General features: G+C 37.1%; 1 protein-coding gene across 4 annotated transcripts in view; it reads right to left on the bottom strand.

Annotated features, from left to right (window-relative positions):
- The window catches only part of XRCC5 (X-ray repair cross complementing 5), a 65,603-nt gene that overhangs the window by 15,545 nt on the left and 32,978 nt on the right, over nucleotides 1-17,080 (bottom strand). For 3 of the 4 annotated variants that reach the window (XM_030486412.1, XM_030486410.1, XM_030486413.1), the window contains exons 11-16: nucleotides 16,868-17,005; nucleotides 15,434-15,524; nucleotides 14,072-14,205; nucleotides 9,040-9,236; nucleotides 4,633-4,726; nucleotides 3,122-3,191 (exon numbers count right to left, since the gene is read on the bottom strand). In XM_030486412.1, the coding sequence (XP_030342272.1) occupies nucleotides 3,122-3,191; nucleotides 4,633-4,726; nucleotides 9,040-9,236; nucleotides 14,072-14,205; nucleotides 15,434-15,524; nucleotides 16,868-17,005 (724 nt within the window). The remainder of the gene's footprint in view (nucleotides 1-3,121; nucleotides 3,192-4,632; nucleotides 4,727-9,039; nucleotides 9,237-14,071; nucleotides 14,206-15,433; nucleotides 15,525-16,867; nucleotides 17,006-17,080) is intronic. The other variant, XM_030486411.1, reaches the window with a different exon arrangement.

The raw sequence follows: 17,080 nt of genomic DNA, 5'->3' as shown, positions 1-17,080 counted from the left end.
TTCCCGTTAAGACATCCTATCTTCTACAGGAGCCTATGAAAATACAACACACATCAGACATCTTCTGCTCTCCAGAAATGCAGACATGGATGGAAACCTGTAAATAGGCCAACACGATGAACTGAGTGTCATTTGGCATGACAAAGATGGCGAATACTCACTGCATTTGAGAACCGTCTTTGCAGCCACAGCAATGAAGAACCGCATTGTACGCCCCTGGGAGTAACAATTAGATTCCACTCAGGCAAACTAACCTATTTTATTTGTATTCATTGACAAAAATGTCAGCAGCTGATATCAGAAAACACCTCTTTGTGATGACTGTGCACTTGTAACCTGCTCAAAATAAGACCTGCATAAAATGACATCTATCTGGCCATTAATGCAAATAAGAAAATAAAGATACCTGGAGAGAAAACACAATCCTAGTTACATGACCAATCAAGATTAACCAGTAAGCTGACACCATCACATACAACTCATAATGTAAGCTGTAAGTGGGTCCCCTCCTGCAATAAACTACACAGATGTTGATTAAAACCAAAGTTGATGGCTGTTTCAGGAACTGAGCTACCGGTCTCAGAAAATCTAACCCTAAGATCTTCACCAATTTGAAACTCTCTGATTTTCTAAAAATATGTATTTACACATCAGTGACCCAGTTCTCACTAACAGCAAATACACCATTTCTCCTGTGGGATTCAGCATCAGGCCCAGGCTGACTAACTTGCACTTAAGGCTTCTCCTGTGAATGGCCCAAACCCTGATCATCAAATCCCAGTGAGGCTACTACATGAGATGCACTGGTACTCATTTTGGTGATAAATATACCATCAGGACTTCTGACAAACCAGTAAAAAAATTAAAAATCCCCTTGCTATACTTTGGTCTTGATAACTTCATAATTTTGGAGGGAGTCTTGCTGTGGACTGAAGATGACATGTGCCATTAACCTGCAGCTTAATTAAGAAGCCACTATACTGTTGGTATCTGAAGCACAACTCTCCCTATTGCTACAACTTCTCTATCTACTAAAAATAACCCACCTCCAACCAAACAGTTGAAAGGTCTTTCTCCTCTGTGTGGAGAGACTCTTGTTATTTTGTTTTAAACTGAGAATGTAAGCTCTATTCAGTTTGGAAGGCTACACTGGATGCTCTTTTTATACAAGAAAAAAGAAAAACAGGATGCAATCTAGTAGTTCTCCTGTCTGCATTGTGACATGTAAAATGTAACTTTTTTTTCTCAACAAGTTATTTGAATGCCACAGATTATCCTTTCCTGCAAAGACATTTGACATTTCACATGTTTAGCAGAGAGAAAAAAGCTTCATCATAAATGTGACATAAAATTATACTAAAAAAACCCCCCATAGAACCACCAAATAGTTTTAAGGCGGATTTTACTATTTACATAACCAGAATGCAATTCAACAAGCCATTAAAAACAAGCCTGTAATGTTTTATGTATCAAGCTACCTAAAAGGCTCTAAAGCAGAAAAAGGATTATGCAAAAGAAAAAGATAATATGCAGAACATGTTTTTATTTATAGTGGCTCTATCTCTCCTTTAAATGGGTGACTGCACTACATTCTGTCTAACTACACCTTATAATCACAGAGCAGATCACTCATAAAATAAAAGCAGATTGCTGAAAATTTCAGAAGCCATCCAAACATGTACTGCAGTTATCTCCAGCACAGATATCAAGTGGACGTATTTAAGCACTCTTTAGTTAAACCATCTTTAAGGGTAATCACTTTACTTGTTTCTGCCTTCAAGCTTTCCTACATGATAAAATTAATTACCATAACAAAGTATTAACTGTTTCACAGTTTCTGTATTCTAATATATTTTACAATATTTTTTTCACTGCATCTTTACTGCATTTGAGAACACAATTCCAACTAATTTTTCAATAAGCAATTTCTTCTGGGTTCAATACACATTGTATGTAAAGAGCTGGTTAACTGGCTTATAGGTCTGAAAATTCTGGAGAAAAATAGCTATGTGGGCTTTAAGAGACTGTACTGCAAATCAATATACTACTCAACATGCTCCCGCAAGCTATATCTAGAAGGACCAAAAGCCTTGTTGAAATAGCTAGCATCTCACTCCAGCACCTCCACAAATCTTTTTATTTGAAAAGAAATGCTACATTAGCGGCTATTTGGTAGATGAGATTTACCTTGCCACAACCTTCAAATCACCCTTTAAAAGAAAAAAGGACCCCATCCATCTTGTGCATTCTTTTTAAGATATCTTCAGATGATATAGCTCTGTATAGCTATTCCATACAAACAAATGATAATTCTGTTGCATTTTCAGATTTAGGGCACACAAGACAGTAGCTGACCTATGCTTTGTATTCTTCCTTGCCTCTGCTTCAAAACCCTGTCTTACTGCATGCTGAGAATAGATACATAGAATCATAGAATGGTTAGGGTTGGGAAGGACCTTAAGACCATCTAGTTCCAACCCCCCTGACATGGGTACGGAAACCTCCCACTAGACCACGTTGCCCAAGGCCCTGTCCAACCTGGCACTCAGAGTCAATTCAGCGCACACAGAGTCCCCTCTCATCTTTAAGAGCCATGTACTACCTGCTTATTACACCCTAAATGCACCCATGCGTTCTTTTGCTCACAACAGGCAGTAAAAAATGATCTTTGCATCTAAAGATTTAAATCCCAGGTATGAGATTCTTATTTCTTCATTGAACAGAATAAGTAGACAGCAGAAGACAGGTTTCTCACACTGTGCACAGCCAACAGCCTTCCAATTCAAGCCAGAAAGATTCTGTGAAGCTAGATGAGAAGCTGATACCCAGTCAGTACCAAGGGATCTGTTAGAAACACCTGAGGAGTTGCTCACATGCCTCAATATAGCTGTTTAATGCCATCTTACACAAACATGGGTATCCAAGACTTTCAAATGCAGAAGGCAAGTATTGACATGGAAATTGAGTGACACCTTTCTTTGGTGAGTAGCACTAGAAGCTAACCAGAAAACCTCAAAGCATCTCACATAGTACTAGAAATTTATGTTTAGACAAATAGCCTGCATTTACTGAACCCTGAAGATGCTACTAAATATAATTAAGATAGATAGAAGTCATTTACCGTCTTTGAAGTCAGCATTTTTCTGCCTCACCAGAATTCGGAAATCTTCTGCTGGATTAACACTGCCAACCTACAAAAGGTCCGAAAATGACACAATCATCAGCCAATATCCATCTCTTTCTTCTAACGAGGCAACAAGGATCTTTATATTTCTGTTTGTTTTAATACGGAAACAGAAGCTCTACACTTTTCTGTGTGCAGACTCATAGAATGCAAGTCTTACAATGTGTGTTAATGCACAGTACTCCCAGCAAAGGTTAGTTATGACACGAGCAAGATGAACTTACACTTACTATGCTGTACTGTTATAAGTCGACTGTGTTCTCTGGGGTTTAGAGGTCAGAAGCACAGTAATTCAGGTTACCTGCTAGTTCAGTTTTGAGACTTTCTGTAGCACAGACCTCTCCCTAATCTTGAGAGGTGCTTAATGAGGAACGGAAGCTCCCAGGCATGTGGGTACAGAATCACTGGTTTGCCACTCCAATGGGAAGCTCAAAATTAAAAGCTTGCACTCAATTCATCTATCATTTCTGGCCCAGTCTGACATCTTAAAGTTGAAGCTCTAAATGGGCATAAGAGTGCAGAAGCCTTTCAAAAAAACTAAAACCAGGTCAAATATAAACACTTACTGGAAAATGGATGCAGCAGCTTTACAGAAAAAAATTACATTGCTTAAAATTTTCTTTCAGGAATGAAAGTTCTCCTGAGTACAATAGAAATTTTTATGCTTGGCTGTCAAAATAATTTGTAGATCTTTCAATAATCTTGCTTGGTCTCTCAGTGTTTCATTTAAATCTGGAAATGACACTTTTCAGGAAATATCAGAAATTTATATTAGGAATACTGAGTATTTAAATATTTTTAGATTTTAAATCTTTTTAAAAATCTGAATCATGCGTTTTAAAAACCAACCTTAAAAGATAGCACATTTGAAAACAAGGGAAGTTATCTCAATATTAAATCACTTTTTCCCCTGTAATACAAAGAATCAAGTAAAGGAAGGTGCACGGTTATGATACAGGCTTCATCTACCCATGTGCACAACATCTGGAATTAAGTTAGACCTAGCAGCAAGATGAAGCCAAATTTGTGATTTAGAACCCTGTCCTGGTTGCAGCAGAGAACAGTCTTGAAAATCACAGCAATATCTTTGATTCAGTACACAGAGGCAACTCCTATGCCGCAGATTACATGAAAGAGAGCAAGAACAAAATTCAACTATTGAACCCCAATTCTGAGATTCTGTTTTCTTCAGATCCTCAGGCTTGCCCTTCAGAGTTCTAGACACTGGAGGAGAATTTTGTCAAAAAATATCAAAGACTGATGGGAACTTGTGCTAAAATAGACCTAAGGGCAGAGAATCTCTAGTGGAGTCTCAAATCTACAAGTAGATAGTATTTCAGTCATATTTCAGCCAGAAATCCTCCTTTTATCAGGAATTCTATATATTCACTATAATAGAGAAACTAAACCTCCTCTTTTAAGAAAGAGATTTGTAAAAACATACTTACAGAGGTGACATTTCCTTCAGCAAGTTTCATGATGCTAAAGCTACCTTCCTCATCTTCAATTTTTGGTTTCTTAGGGTTGGGTCCATCTTCACTGCTGCAAATGAGAAGGATAAAAATTAATACAAACACTTGAAGTAAACTGTCCTGCCTACTAAGTAGGGAGTCAGTAAATTAATGAAAGATACACTGAACACTGGACAAAACTTCATTATATTACTATTCCTAAATCAATGCTAAACCAGTCTTCATTTTTCCTCACAGGCTGCACAAAGCAGGCAGTAAAACCACAGACCAAACTTTATCTTAACATAAAGCAAAGGCACTGCTTGTTGAAGGTACAAGACTATCCATGCTTATTTCAGGAGTGAATCTACTTATACACATCTTTTCCACTTTTCTAAATATAGACTATCTCCAGTCACTTTATTTTGAACCTGTATACTGCACTAACCTTGATAATTTACAGATTATTTTACTGATTTACAGTATATTACACGTAGTAATATATTACATACATTACAGTATATTACATTTGGTATTCTCACCACATTTGTTGTAAATAGAAATAGCAATGAAAACTTAACATTTAAGTAAAAATTGATTTACTCTTCAAAAATTACCTGCTAGTTCCTGGAACTGATAGCTGCCACAAAACTGTTCACTAGTGGCTTTTGAGTCTAATGACCCATACTCTCCACCAGCACACAAGAGCTTTATAAGATTCCATTTACAGCAGTCAAAACCTGCTAGACAAACCCCAATTAAGTACATAAGAATTCTCTTAGCACATTTTAAGCTAATCTCAAAATGCTTTCAAAAGACTGTTGTTTTAAAAAAGCTAATATTGAATTTAAGCTACTTTGTTGCTTTGTCCTTACAGGTAACACATACCAAGGTGTACATTCAAACTAGGAATTTAACTGTAACATCTAACATGCCAAACTTTACAGCACATCTTGGCAACAGAAGAAAATCAGGTAATCACAAAAGGGTAAAAAAATCAGATGCTGTGTTCTATGTCACTTAATGTGACAGGCTACTGACACAGAAGAATCGACTTCAGTATAAGAATGACTGAAAGCTACTCAGCAATCTGAATGGCAGTATTCGTGTTCAAGGAATCCCAAAACAATGTAAGAAGTTTTTCTCAAAAATTCTACTACTACAGTGAAAAGACTACAGGGACAAAGCCAGAGCTCCTAGACTAGATGACACTTTGCATTCTACAAGGTTAAAACCGATTTTAAAACCTGCATTGCACATTACACAATCAACTATTAGAAGGCACTTGTACAGTCTTCCTTTTTATTTTCCATAGCACACCTCTCCCCTACTTTACAATCAGTGTCTATCCCACTTTGTTTCAGCAGTCTTCTCTGTCCTATACTTAATTTTGTCAGTATCGAAATGAAATCCCTTCTCCTCAGCAATTCCTGTCATCCAACATAACCTTACTTATCACTCTAGGAGAAATGAGGACTTCAGCTATGCCTCAGGACAAGAATAGGATACCTTGCTTCATCCTCAACTCTGCTGACTTTCTGGCTGACCTTGAAAAAGTTGCTTAATTGTTCTGGACAGCAAATATGCCAGTCTGTAAAATGGAGATAAACTGATACTTTTTTAACACCAGTGAGTTTACAACTTCTACTTGAACCAAAATCCTTGTATATTGATGTGCTTTGATGAAAGGTGCAAAGAACAATGAAAATTATCTTTTAGAATACTTTTCTCCAAAGGTGTTTTGCAATCAATTGTAATGTCTTGAAATCTTTTTCCTCCTGCATTATTTTTACTGATTCAAAACGCTTGGGAATTGGAGGAAGAAGGAGAACACAAATGCTGATGCTGCATTTAACTGCCTAGGACCAAATCCACAGCTGTCATTAATCAGCTCAGTACAGCAGAAACTAATGAATCCACGCCCATTTATATCAGCCAAGAACCTGACATTTAGAATCTCTTACTGGCAATGCACTGATTAGTAGTATTTTTAAACTGTAAAACGTGCAAATACTGTTTGAGAAAAATTAATGAAATACAAGATTAATTTAAAACACCCACTTCTACATTTATATAGAAGCCTCTCACATATGCAAAGTTGGATGAGGTAATAGCCTCTCCAAAACCAACCTAAGAAGGAAAAAGTAAAATGCTTTCTATTTTACTGGATTTTTTAAAACTATACAAAGCTTAGCAAAAGTGAAACAAATGAATACTGAATATTAAAAACTGTGTTAAGATAGCATGCCTACATTTATGCTGCCTTAATCCCACCAGACCTTAAAAATTAAGTGGAGAAAGTTTCTAGCCAACTTTTCCAAAACATTTTAGTGCACACTATTTAGATCTGATAGTTTTAATAAGTTCAATGTTATTTGTTGTTAGACATTTTTCTTAGTCATTGTTGCAGAGTGATGTATCTCTACAGTGCATATTTAAATCTTCTTCATCAAAAGATTGTATCACTCAGCTTTTCCCCAAAGACAGAAAACCATACAGTTAATGTTTCTGTTGAAGCAATGACAATACTACTGTTCCCATTCATTACTACAGCAATATAATTTATTCTGCAATTTTTAAAACTCTATTACCATTCATTCTTCTTTGCATAATTGAGTTTGTACCCTTTTGCTTCCCTTACAGATTTTTTTAAAACAATTTTAATGCCCTACAAGAATTTCTATCTTAATTATTTTTATAGCTCCTTTCATCACCCTTCTAAAGGAAACGAGTTTTTAAACAAGATAGCTTTCCTTCTTGCTTGTCAAATTGATGCCTTTGGGATGATATGTTTTTAAGCAACTACCAATAATTTTTTGCTTAAGTTCTCTCTCTAGCTTGTTTGAATCCAGTTTTGCTTTCCTTGGTTTTGTTTTGGGCTTGTCTGGGTTTTTTTTAACTGGTTCTATCACCTTTTTAAAGTACACATATAAATCTATGTATGTATACACACACACACAGAGAAGGTGGGGCACAGAGCATGGACAGGAGAATTCAATCAGTATGAATTCAAGGACACACCAAGGCAAGACAGGCACACATAGCAATGAACAAAATAAAAAGAAAGGTGCTTCCCAGTTTGTATACAGAAATGCAGTCATTGTTCCACAGAATTAATGTGAGAAGTCCTGTGTGATGTCTTCCCAAAGACAACATGCTGAGGAGGCTCTAGCCATCCCCAAATAAAGGATATATGACAGCTCAGATAATCAAGGCCTCAAAATGGCTCAAAGACATTGTTCCTAGCACTGAAAGGACTAAGCTAAAAAATGACAAAAGGGAGAGAGAAGGAGCTAACTAAGAACTCTCCAACAGTGGTGAGGCACTGGAATAGGTTGCCCAAGGAAGGTGTGAATGCTCCATCCCTGTCTGTGTTCGAAGCCAGGTTGGACAGAGCCTTGAGCAACCTGGTCTAGTGGAAGGTGTCCCTGCCCACGGCAAGGGGGTTGGAAGTAGATGGTCTTAAGGTCCTTTCCAACCCAAGCCATTCTATGATCTCAGGGCACCCACTGGTCATATTACAGACATTCAATAAACTAAGCTCTAAGACACAGATTTTATTTGAGCAAATTGATTTGGCTGGAGTGACAGTACCAATGCAGTAGCAATTAAACATTTATTCTTCATAGCTGCAGCACAAATAAAGTAAACAAAGTATATATATTTTTTGTAATAACAAAAAAAATATTATCTTAAAAACTGTTCAGACAATAGATGTTCCAGAAAGTGTCTGTAGCAGTTTGATTTTTCAAGACATCCACATTTACTGCAAAGCAGATAATAATGAAGCTGCTTTTCTTTTGATTTGGTATTCAAAAATGAAAGCTGCAGAACAACCTAAATTGAGCATGCTGAGAAGGAAGACTCATCTTTAAAGCTAATTTAAAGCTCTGCAGCATTCATTCAAAGCTAAATTAGACCCTCTGTTATTCTTATTTGAACTATTTTGTAACTACCAGTAGGACAAACTATTTGACCAGAAGAGAGTAAGCAATGCGACAGGTTGCCCAGAGAGGATGTGCAGTCTCCATCCAGACTCGATGAAGCCCTGAGTTACATACTTAGACCACAGATGACCCTGCTTTGACAGCAGATTGAGAAAGCAAGCTCCTGAGGTCCCTTCCAACCTGAGGGATTCTGTGATTCTGTGACAATAAATACAGATATGAGGAAGCTACAGAATGGTTCCTAGTGTGTCTTGCCCAAAAATAGGAAGACCACCGTTTATCACAAAATACCCCAGACATACTGTGGTACCACAATATTCTCCACCCATTAGTATTTTTATAGTGTGTAGTTCATTCATTTTATGTTCCAAAGACCCTGAGACTGCTTCATCCAGCAAAAACAATTTGAAGTGTAAAAAAAAGTTTTAAAAAAATCTGTAACACATCTCCAACTTACCTGTCTTTGAAGATGTCTTGAGCAGTCATCTTTTCTTTTTTCTTGCCAACCTCCTTTAGGGGGAAAAGTGCTTTTATTTTTTCAAGAGGACCCTGACACCTTTCTTTTACCACACTGGGCATCTCCAGCATCTCTAAAATGTGCTCTTCAATTGGTGGCAATGGCTCATTGGGGTGAAAAGCCTTATGCTGCAAACACTGCAAGAAACAATTTGAGCCAAAGAAAACTTTTAGTTTATGTGCTTTTAATATAATGCCTGTATGCCTGACATCATATGGTAAATGCAAAATATCTTCCATATTAAAGAAACTGTCTTCATATTGCTGAGAAATATTCCAGCTCACAAGTGCTCCATTATGAAAGCAGATTGAAAGTCAATTGGTCAGCTGTTTAAGAAGATAAATAATATTAAACCAGAATAGTGATGCAGATGAGTGTTCCCAAACTCACTGGAATGAGTTCTACGAAAATTATTAGGAAAATCCCAGGAATGAAAGAGTCATCTGCATCTATTCAGCTTTTTAACTTCACTTTGTCTTTAAAATGCGGTTCTATTATAAAACAGTCACATGGGAGAGATTTCTATACATTTCAAAATAAGGAATTAGCAACAAGATATATACCCCAACCATGTATTCTAGTTACTGCCACAGTTTATTGTCCCTCAAAGAAAATATTTCTTCTTGGTCAATAATACTCAGTATGCATACAAGAGAAATTTTCACAAGCTTAAGAGCAAATGGAAAGAGAGAAGTTAAATGTGCACAGGTAAGGCACAGAACATAGGTATGTTTGGAAATCAGCTTTGAAAAGAGTGAGGAAATGAAGGGGCCTGGCAGATGTACATCAAAATTGGAACAGATGGTAGGAGCTACAGAGGAGAAGGCTTTTTCACCAAAGTGTAAAGATAGTGCACACAGTCAGGAAGCCAAGCAAAGGGAGAGAGATGAGGTTAATGAGGCAGGCTACGGAAATTCCACCGAGAATTCTAAAAGCAAAATAGGTATCTTAAATGCTGTGAAGTGTGGGACAGCAGAAGAGATGTATGTGTATCTGCATATATACATACACAGATACCAGTGCATGCGCACACACATGCATAAAAACACATAATCGTAGAATGGTTTGGGTTGGAAGGGACATAATATACATGAGAATATTTTTCTAAGCTCATTGTATTGGGTGTGTTAGACCCAAGTGTGAAGGTAACTACTCCTGGTAAACTAGAAATACAGCAGAAATTTGCTCCCCTGTTGGCTGTCAGACATGCCATTAATTTAAAAAACAAAGCCAAAGCAAACAAAACCCTCTACTCATGCTGAAAGGCTGCCAATAAAGAAAACCCAGACCATATGCTACACATCAATACTGATGTGCTTTCATGCTGCTATTAAGATTCCAATCCATATTAGAGCACACTGTCAAAAGGAGGCAGTTATACAAGGCTACTGATTTGGAAAGACTTGTAATGATTTAAGGCATAATTATTTTGAAAGAGAGTAAAAATGTTGCTAGAAGCTGAAGTAATGGCTCTTGTGATACAAAAAAACAATATTAAAACAACATTAGGGAATTGAATTAAACTCAGAAAGCAAAAAAATTAAGTCCACTGTTGTGAATGTGTTTTCCATCTGAAATCTCTGTGTGCAGCTGCAAGAGTTGAGCAGACCAAGTAGCCACAGCCTCCGCTTGTTCCTCTCTTTAGAGTAGATGACTACCTCTGAAACCTGAGATGGCAGGTTACCATCAAAACTCAGGTGCTAATTAGAGATGAAGTTGAACAGACTTAACGTGGAGTTTCTAATCCCAAACAGTCCCTTTTAACCTTGTTTCATCTTCCTTCTCTGCTCAGCAAGAGCACTCCTACCTTCACCAGCTAGGAGCAACCCACACTGCCACTGGCATCCATACTCACTGTTCTGTTCATGCGTGTTGTCAGCAATGTACTAGCTCCTCCTTGCTCTTCCTTATTTCCTTACATTTCCAGCCTAGAGATGTAGCAAGCTTTCAGAAACAGGGGTCATGCTAAGCTGCTGGTCAACGGATGTGAAGAAGTGGGCTTTTCAAAGAATTTATTCCATGATAAGCAATGGCATAAATGCAAGAATAGACAGAAATTTACTGCAAGAAAGGATCTTGCCTTGTTCCCTTCCACACATCATCTAGGAACACACTTCTGTAAGAACATATTTTAGCAAATCAATAATAAATCCTTCAACAACCTGGCACTATTTAAAGTCTTAGAACATGGGAGACAGATTCGGCTTGCTAAAAGATAAGCATCTAGCCTATGTCTACACCACCACAATGATCATGTATTTATGGTCTCCAAAACAAGAAGGATCAATTACTTTCCCAAGGTTCTTATTCCATGGATTATGGAACAGGCTTGGATTAGTCATCTTACACTAGTTAGCTAGCTTTTGGGTGGTGTTAACTTCAGTGTTAACTGAATCCCAACACAAGTATCTTAGAGTTCAGTTTACAGCTAGTTTCTGGCAATTTCAAAATGACCTTTGAAGAGATCCACTACATTCAACCAAAGATAAGATTATTTTTTGTTGAAAGCCCTTAGACTTCCGTGAGCAACCTCCTGTCCCCCTTCTGTTCTGCTTTTTGAAAGAACATAACCATACAGTCCAACCATTTATAAACAAGTTCAGTCCTCTAAGGTCACTTACACACTTTACACAAGAGCCACTACAGCATATTTAGAGGCAGACTCTGCAGCTGGATCCCATGAAATATGTGATGCTGCAGGCTACTGTCCTCACAAGCCTTCCCCCAGACCTGTCTCAGTACAGAGGAATTTGTTTATTTGGCTATCAAATAAAATGCACTGTGTTCCCCAAATATCATACGTGTTTCAAATCCCTGTATTTGAGAGGAACAACAGTGATGTTGGAATTCTGCTACCACAAAAGCAATGGAAGTTCACTCAGGCTTTTCTTGAAGCAAGAAATATAAGTTGAAACTCTGGATGTAGGATATTCCTCATCTTCCACTCCAGCAAGCATTAACAACTCCTTTCCACCCACTCTGTCATTTCCTGATGCCTACCACTACTTCCAGAGATATAATTTAGCTCGATGCTTCTGTTTAAATCCTGGCTCTTGTCACTTATCATTCCAAATATCTTCATAAGGTAACAGAGCAAGGAAATTAAGAAGTTCATCCTTTCTTTGGACTTATTTTTCCAAACTATTTATAGGTCCTGTTTAGCCCAATCAATTTACTGGCTACATTCAAAAGATGAAGTATAATTTTCCTTTGTAGTTCTTAAGGAATCAGCAGTGCCACTTGGTCTAAGAGCAAAATATTAAGAATCTGGAACATGTTTGCAGCAAAAGAGAGAACAATCTTTTTGCAACTTACACAGATTAATAGCAGTTTTGTAACCATGACAAAAAAAAAAAATGGGGCTGTGCATGGCCAAAAGAAAGCACTAAAAGGACGGGTAATTTAGGGCTTTATAAACAGCAAGCACTGTGGACAGGAACTGTGTACTACCCAGCACATCGAAACAATCAATAAATACTTTTTCCACCAGTAGCATTCACCCTTACAAAATCCTATTACCCTCTAAGGAAATTGGTGATTTACGCAGTTACTCTCTTCTAGCAGCCCCTGACTCAACTGCTGGGACAACACCATCATACTGTTCTAGAAGACAAATGGCACACACCTAGAGAAACATCTGTCATTGACAGGCAATATCTACTGAACCAGGAGGCAGCAAAATTGTATTCAGCAATATAATAGAGGATATTCTATCCCCTATGTGTTTCATTTACAAGCAAACCCATATTTAATTTGTAATGCCCAAGCTTTAAAATCCTTCCTAAAATATTAGCCATGCAGAGATCAACCCACTTTAAGCTCTTGCCCAGCAATAACCTTCTACTGACCAAATCTTGCATTCAGTTACATACTGTCTTGACAATATGACTGGCAGAATTTGAAGGGAACACTGAGTTCTTCGAGTTTCAATCACAGTAAGATTTGAAAAGAGCGGGCTTACATATATTCCTGAAACATATATATGACCTTCAGATCCTTTGGTTCTTTTGACAATACTGAGGTAGCATGGCTTTTGGATGCCAGGGTAAGGTTTCTTTATTTAAAAAAACCCACAAAACTTCTAAACTGAAAACAATTCATTTGGAATTGTTGAGATATGATGAACATGGTTGCTTTAATACCATTTCTGGTCAATTTTCAGAGTGGAGTCATGCACTCAATATATCTCCATGGTTCTGTATACAATTCTGCAGCTGCATAAGTTGTAACATCATTTTCTTTATTTTTGAATTTGCTGTGTCATTTTCTGAACACTTGACTTCCAAAGCATAATTAAGTCTCTCATCCTCACAGTTGCAATGAAAATCTCCATGATATGAAAAGAATGTAAATCAAAATATAGACAGCTTGATACAATAACTGCAAGAAGTGTGAACTGTTCAGCTCGCCTATGAAGTGCATCAGCTCAGACACCCAAACGGAATAACAAATGTCAACAGTGTTAACCATTTACTACTGACCAAGTTCACCTCAGACTGATCTGTTTTGGAACCACTGCCTGATGCAACAATGGACAGAAAAGTGACTGGTCAAGATTTGACGGGATACAGACTGAGAAGTTAAGAGATCCCTGATTTTCAGTCAGTTTCTCTCTTTGCCCAGAAGCTGAAGACTGAGACTATGTCCACACCATGATCACTGCAATACAGTGTTGAGATACCCAAGCAAGTTTTAATTTGTCTAGTCTAGGTCCTGTGAATATCGCTGATGCTGTTGCAGAGACCTCAGCACAGGTGCAATTTTCTTTCCTTCCTGGAAACTGGAAAATTTAAGAATAAAGTCTATGTCAGAGACAACATAGAAATCACTGGCTACCCTACTTGCTACTTACATACAAAAGAATTTATATTCCCATCTTCACAACACAGATCTTCCCAACACAAATCAAAGACAGAAAGGTGAAAAGTCTTACAAAACAAGGTTTTTAAAAATGTCATTTAGTTCATCTCACCTGATACAACCTCTGAAAATGAGGGTTTGGAATTTTGCTGGGCTTAAACAGGTCCTCAAAAGTTTCTCCGTCATCAGCTTCATAAACCAAATTCATAGAATCAATCAAAGAGTCAACAGCAGATAACTGATCCGCTAAGGCAGCAATCACATACAAAGAAAAAGTAAACACACGGATGCATTTCTTGAAACAATTTATAAATGAAGATTCACTTCAGAACGTGCGATTTTGACCAAGTCATTACATGCTACGGAATACACTACAGATATAAACATGCCAATAAAGAATAAGGATAATGGACACAATAATAAACACTCTGCTTTATTTAAAGACTACAACGTAAAATCATAAAGCTTTTCTCTTCCCCCAAGACCACAATTATTGCTACCTTTCTGCTTCCATTTTTCTTCTTTTTCAAGATGTTTTTATTTGCAACAGGTTTATAGGCCATGTAGAAAATAAGGAGAACAGTTGATTTGAAGAACTAAAGGGCATAATATAAATTTTTACAGTTCTGATGGCAAATTAACACAGTTCACAATAGTCAACTATTGCTCTGGTAAGTCTGGTTTGAGATTTATTCTCAAGCTGGTGGTTAGAGACAAGAAAACAGAAACTGTTTCAGAAACAACCCAGCATGCTTTATATACCCTGATGTGCAGATACCCATTCAGTGAATTTCATAAAAAATTTTAGAAGTGGGAGTTGATTTTAAACTACATCCATCTAAACTCATTGCTGTGCAAAATTCTCAGAACAGTGAGTCAAACTCCAAAGACACCCTCCATCTGAACCTGGACACCAGTAAGTGCACGCTTTGAAAAAAAAAACCGAAAAACAACACACCACAGAAAATACAGTCTTTGTCTTGTACATTATATTAACAGGTCATACTGTAACTGGCTACAGGATCAGCTTTGCATGAATGAAACTGATGCCTCTGTTCTAGTTCTAGCTAGCTAATCACATATTGTAGCTCCCACAAGGTTTGCCCATTTAGTCTCACAAATGAGTTCAAAGATCAAAGGATACAGAGGACTAAATGTCTGCTCTCTATCATGAGGATCCTGTGAGACTATTAATCCCATAACCCAAGCCAGAAGTCATTTAACAGGACAGTTTTAAAAGACTGCAGACAAACGTCAAGTCTGCTTAGCTTGCTGGTAAAGTTTTGCTACACGCTTTACTCGTCAAGACCACATCACCATAATGTATTCCCAAAGGGACAGGGCTGTTCTTCCTAAGTCAAAATAATGACAAAGCTTATGTGTTCATTGGAAAGTCAAATATTCCCTTTTAGAGAATCTTAAATGAAGATAAATAAGTTACTTTGTCCAGCCGCCCAGTGAATTACTATCTTACCTGTAGGAATGTATTTTTTATTGTTTTTCAAGGATGAAAATATATACTGTCTTAAGTCTTCCATGTAGGGTAGTTGCACATAGATGAGACACTAAGTGAGGCAAAAGAAGAAACTGAGCCTGAAGAAAACAATCTATAATATCCCAGAGTGCCCTATCAGGGCAATATAAACATAAGAAAAATCCAAAGATATAATATCTGTGTGTATCAAAATATTCAAATAAAATATTTACAGAGCAACACAGTTTTAAGCAGAATAAAACAGAATTATTTTATAATATAGTGATGGCTACACTCCTCATTTTTCTACTGGTAGAAAAAAGACCTTTCAGATCATCCAATCCATTTTTCTTGTACAGAGTTCCAACCAGCCAAGCTTTAAATAAGTCACATAAGCTTTGGGAGGTTTCATCACAGCTTCTTGTGTTTCAAAGTCAAAAGTTGGTTTTGTTTTTTTGACATTCTCAGCCTCATTTTTTCTTCATTCAAATACCTCCTCCAGTTCATACCACCCTAAATAATTCCTTTCCATCCTTTATGTTTATGCCCTTCAAAAGTCTGAAGATTGTTATGTCCGCCCCCACCTTCGTCACTGCTTTGCCATGCTATATACGCATCTAGCTCTTTCAATAGTCTCTCGTAAGTAAGATCAGTGGAAACACGCTGCAAAAATACTGATGTGTTGCTTCCGGGTGTCTCAGAATGTTTTATATATATATTTCATATATGATTATGCTGCAAGCAGAACTTCTGTTTGTTTCTAAGAAACACACTTTTTTTCCCTCCTGTTTTTTAAAATAACCTTTTCAAGTAAATACTGTCTTCCTAACTCCAGATGAATTTGAACAACAGCTTTAAATGCTGTGTGCTCCTCCCCTCAGGTCCAGTTGACTTGGAAATCTAATGACAACAGCCTAGTTGGACACGCTTGAAATGCCACATCAACTATCAAATTCAAATTTTGCACTACCAAGCAACCTGGAAATAAATCCACAGTTTAAGAAACTGAAAGAATCCAGAATCAGATCGTATGCGGAGAGGTAGGTAGTAACACAGCAAAAAAGCAGTGGCAACTTATTACATAACTATGCGATTACATTGTTTCTAGATACCAAAAAATTTGATTTTTCCAGGATAATAAAATGAAATTATTACTATGTTATTGAAACAAAAATCAGTATTATTTAAACCTGTAATATAGAGGATACTAGTGGAATCATATTACATTATTTTTCCGCATATTTTTTCTAGAGAATTTTCTTACAATTTATTACCTCTTTGTCCTAAGACTTGGTACTATGACTGAAAAGTCACACTGGTTTCTTCCTGTATTACAAAACACTGCATATGGTTTGAATATGATATTTTATTAATTGGTATTTGTAAAGCATCAGTATGGAAGCTTTCTACAGAAAGCTAAGCGTGCAAAATTACCTCATATGCATCCTTAATATATGGAAAAGCTGATCCAATTTGTGGGTTGCATCTTCTATCATAAGCATAACGTACTACAGCTACTACTTTCAACTCATCCAATGCATGAACAAGGGCAGAAAAAGCAACTGCTGCATTCTGGAGGGGAAAAAAAAAAGAAGTCCACAGAGTCATGCAAGTTGTCATTAGTCTGCTGAAATACATCTTTCATAG

Source organism: Strigops habroptila, chromosome 5, assembly GCF_004027225.2.
Source record: "Strigops habroptila isolate Jane chromosome 5, bStrHab1.2.pri, whole genome shotgun sequence".
NCBI lineage: Eukaryota > Metazoa > Chordata > Aves > Psittaciformes > Psittacidae > Strigops > Strigops habroptila.
This window is presented reverse-complemented; position numbering and strand designations above follow the sequence as displayed.